The sequence below is a fragment of the Acanthisitta chloris genome, unplaced genomic scaffold, assembly GCF_000695815.1.
Source record: "Acanthisitta chloris isolate BGI_N310 unplaced genomic scaffold, ASM69581v1 scaffold32816, whole genome shotgun sequence".
Classification (NCBI taxonomy): domain Eukaryota; kingdom Metazoa; phylum Chordata; class Aves; order Passeriformes; family Acanthisittidae; genus Acanthisitta; species Acanthisitta chloris.
The window spans coordinates 44501-48794 of record NW_008680344.1 but is presented as its reverse complement, the minus strand read 5'-3'; the positions used below and the strand labels follow the sequence as shown (position 1 = coordinate 48794).

General features: G+C 44.3%; 1 protein-coding gene across 1 annotated transcript in view; it reads left to right on the top strand.

The window, feature by feature from the left end:
• Positions 1-8: 8 nt before the first annotated feature.
• The window catches only part of N4BP2L1 (NEDD4 binding protein 2-like 1), a gene marked incomplete at its 5' end in the record, with an annotated part of 11833 nt that continues 7547 nt past the window's right edge, over positions 9-4294 (top strand). Inside the window, one exon of the mRNA XM_009077671.1 lies at positions 9-28. Coding sequence (XP_009075919.1) covers positions 9-28 — 20 coding nt within the window. The remainder of the gene's footprint in view (positions 29-4294) is intronic.

The following is a 4294-nucleotide window of genomic DNA, read 5'->3' as shown; positions in this document are numbered from 1 at the left end:
CGGGCGCCGGGAAGAGCACCCTGGCCAGGTAAGCGGCTCTGCCCCCCCTGCCCTTCTGCCCCGGCACGCTGTGTGCCGCTCTACCTACAGGGATGCTCCTCACCCCGACCAAGGTAGCAGTTTCTTTTCTAAAACCCAGCAGATTGGCTTTTTTTTTTTGTTTTGGGTTTGGGGTTGGGTTTCTTTTTTTTTTTTGAGGGGTCGGTTTTGGTTTTTTTGAATCACTAACATGGTAAAGCAGTTCCCCTCTCTGGCTGTGAACATTCGCAACAACTCTGTTTTTGTGATGTCCTGTCCTCCAGGTCTGAGCTGTAGTGGTGTGTAACATTGGTGGAGGAGACCAGTCCACTCGGTGACACCTCCAACACTGATGAAAAATAGGTGGAAAACCTCAGCAGGGAGTGCCGGGAGACAGCACCGCAGTTAGCATGATAATACAGCCATAATATGGTACAAAAACATCTCACAGACTGGTATCACACAGCTCCCAGTGCCACCCACTCTCCATAGAAACAGGAGCATTCACTGTCTGCTCTCTGTGCCCGTGCTGGGTGCCACAGGCAGGGCTCTGCTCTCAGAGGTGGCAGCGCGAAGCTGTGTGATACGCTGGGCTTATCTACAGTTTCCTCTTCTCACTTCAGTCCTTCCTGTCACACTGGGTCTTCTGCCTCACTGCACTTTGGCAAAACAAGTTCTTTTATCAGTGGCCAAATGCTGTGTTTTACTCACCCCCGAAATGCACAGCTCTCCCTCAAGAGGCTATATAAGTGTGTGCTGCTCTTTCAGAGGCATTTGGGTCTTCTCATAGCACAGTAAGAATGTTTGGGACCGTATTCTCAGGCAGTGCAAGTAACTGACTCACCTGTATTTTTTACATCAAAGGACTAGGTTAATTATTAATGATGGGTTTACAAAATCAGTTGTAGGTCTTGTTTTAGTCCCCTGTGAGATGAATGTTTATCTTTCTCTGGTTTTTAGCCCCTGTTCGTTGTATCATTGTGTTGGGCCATTTAGCAGTACACAGACCAAAAGGCAGCTGTAAAAAGCAGTGTTTAGTACCTCTCCATTAACTCTGTCCAGACTATGGGGTTAATTATTAATGATGGGTTTACAAAATCAGTTGTAGGTCTTGTTTTAGTCCCCTGTGAGATGAATGTTTATCTTTCTCTGGTTTTTAGCCCCTGTTCGTTGTATCATTGTGTTGGGCCATTTAGCAGTACACAGACCAAAAGGCAGCTGTAAAAAGCAGTGTTTAGTACCTCTCCATTAACTCTGTCCAGACTATGGAAGTCTAAGAAAATTCTTCTATTCCTAAGCTGTGTACCTTTTGGTGTTGGTAAACACAATGTGCCATGTGAGGTGATGTTTGTAGAAAATGACTGCAAGAAAGCTCAGTGCAAGATCCTGCTGGAGGAGGACGGTGGTTGTTTATTTGCAAAAGCCCTCCATAAACTCATTTTATATTCAAATTTATGTTCTCAGATTTTATCCACTTACAGTATCACAGCTGAATACTTGCAAGCACCAAGATGCATGAGCACAGGTGTATGCCCAAAATCAGAGCAGAAGGACCTTCAGCTGTCCCATCCTCACTTTCTCTGCTTTCAGTCGGTGGTGACAGTGGGTTTTGGTCATGTCTGCTGTGCATCTCACAGACAGCAGCTTTGCTATTGCCATCTTTTTGCCTCCGAATTCTGCTTACCTGGTGCTCCATGAATCTCGGGTGGGTTTTTTTCTCTCTATTCTTTTTTTTTTTGTCCTCCATTTTGGGTGTCTTCTCAGCCTCCTCCCCCTTTTGGAATGAGAGGAAGGAGGCAGGTGTGTACAGGCTGACATGGCCTGCTGGCCATGCTCCTGCTCTCAGGGCACAGGTCACTGGTGCTGGGTCTTAGCTGAGTGCAGGCCTTGGGGGTGTAAACAGCACCGTTCCCAGTTTTATTGCGTTTAACAATGTTCTTGGCTCTTAGTGTGTACCATTGTTTTAGCCGCTGCTCTGTTGTTTCCTCTGGTGCTTTCACATGCACCTCCATTCATTCATTCTTCGTATCAGCCAGTATTTTTGTTAGACCCTGTACCTCTGTGATTCTGTGATCTTTACAGTGCTCATAAGTCACAAGCCATGAATGTTATCACTGGTGATATTGCAACCCAGTGATAGCTCCAGCAGAAAAGCTCCTTTTCAGTTCATCATGCAACCCTAGGACTGACCTTGGATCTATGACTAGTTTCCCTGACCTTTCAGTGTCACCCAGCACAGCTCAGATACAGCTATCGAAGATTTAGTGATGGCATTTTCGTTAAAATTGTTTCCTCATCCTGGTTGCTCCCCCAGCTCAGAGCAGCCTGACATTGGCACAAATAGGGTCAGGTCTATTTTTTGGTTTCTGGTAAAGACACCAAAGGATCCATCTGTGATATATTGAATAGCTAAGGCAGAATGAGGACTTGGTTTGCTCACCACCAACTCCAAACCCTTCCAATTGCTTCGCTATTAAGGAGATGCTTCCCTGAAACACATATTTTAGGTGACCCCAACCATCTAAGCATTCACTGTGTTTCACCACCAGCAGAAGTGCATAGGAGAAGGGACAGCTGGGAGTCACATCTCCAGTATGACACACTCCTCCCAAACACATTGTCCTCAACTTCACAGTATGGATTTTAACATAAGACTGAGGCGACTGCTAAGAAAACAGTTATCTGGGGTGCAGTATTGAGTGTAACTTCCAAAAATGCCTCCAGAAATCAAACAAGGCTCATATATGCTGCCCCAGCAGACTCTTTGTTGCATAGTAGCTTCATTTCCTGCTCTCCTACAAGACATAGCTGTGTTGCACAGCTCAAGTAACACGTAACTCTTCAGCAGTTTTACTCAAGCATTAGGCTGGGCATGATCAGACATGTAACTTTTCAGCCACTGCCACTGATTTATTGCTTGAAATGAGGTCGTTCTTGTACTCCCTTATGAAGCAGAGAGAGCAATCTTCCAGAACAGAAGGGAAATTATGCATTGGCACCGAGGCGTTGCTGCTCCCATGTCTTCTCCAGTTCTTTCTGCTGGTGTTGCCTGGTTTGTCCCAGCACCTCCAGTCCTGAGCCAGCTCTGCTGCTGTTACCAGCACCAGACCCCACTGCAGACCTGCAGCTCTGATGGGGTTCATGGACTTCAGCTCTGCAGCTCCTGCTTCCAGGTAGCATCACATTGTAAACATTTATCTTTGTATAAACCGTTTCAGGTGAGTCTCCTGAGTGTGTATGACACTAGCCTGGTGCTTTAGAAAATTGAGCCAAGTCTCAAACCCTCACGGGTGAGACACAAAGGCACATCTGTGCTCTGCTAGCAGCTCCAGCCAGGCAAAGTCCTCGGGGCACTAGTAGTTGTTCAAACACAGCAGACAGCTGATAGTGCTGGGTATGTGCTATAGATCTCATAGTTCTGCTTTTCTGTTGAAACTGAAGGCTCTTAAATGACTTTTAAATGCCACAGAACACTTGAAGTTGGGAAGAGTGACCAGAGCAAGGGGCTGTATGGGCTGCCAGTACATACATGATCTGGTCTCCAGTACATTGGCAGAGGTCTGAGAATTTACTGCTGACATAGCATTATGCTGCCTTCTGAGCACTGAACATATTCCTTCCAGTCTGCTTATTGGGCTTAAATCAGAAATTAATTTATTTTCAAATTTTTCTGATGGAAAAGCACAAGAGCCTATGGAATACAGTTACAGATTTCTTTTAAAATCTCCAGTAGTATTACAGTGATCACGGAGACTTCTCCCAAGTGCTCTAATGCATAAAGCTAATTAAAATGCTGAATAATTATTTTTGTTTAAATTATTATAAAATTATGTATAAGATAATTATTATAAATTTTTTACAGTTAAAATCTGAAATAATGTTTGAAAGCACCAAAGATGCTCCTTAGGAAAAAAGGGACTTAAAAATGGTATCAATCATGGGAGCAGATCTTCAGATGAATAATGCAGAGGACTAAAACCACCTGTCTGTTCACTGCAGCAGCTGTTACAATGATACTGTGGTCAAACAGAAACACTGGTGTGTTTTCAACAGAAAGATTCTCCTTTTTTAATCTCAGCAGCCATCATGGAGGAGATTTACTGCAAGCAGAGGAAACATCTCCCATTCTCTTCTTACTATCTTATCTTTTGTATTTTCTGAAACAGCAGCTAACCTTTCTTTAGCAAGGTACAGAGCATAGTGCATTTTGTATCTGCTGCAAGTGTTGTAGCACTGTGCAATTACATGTTCCAAGCAGGCAAATTAATCATAGAAT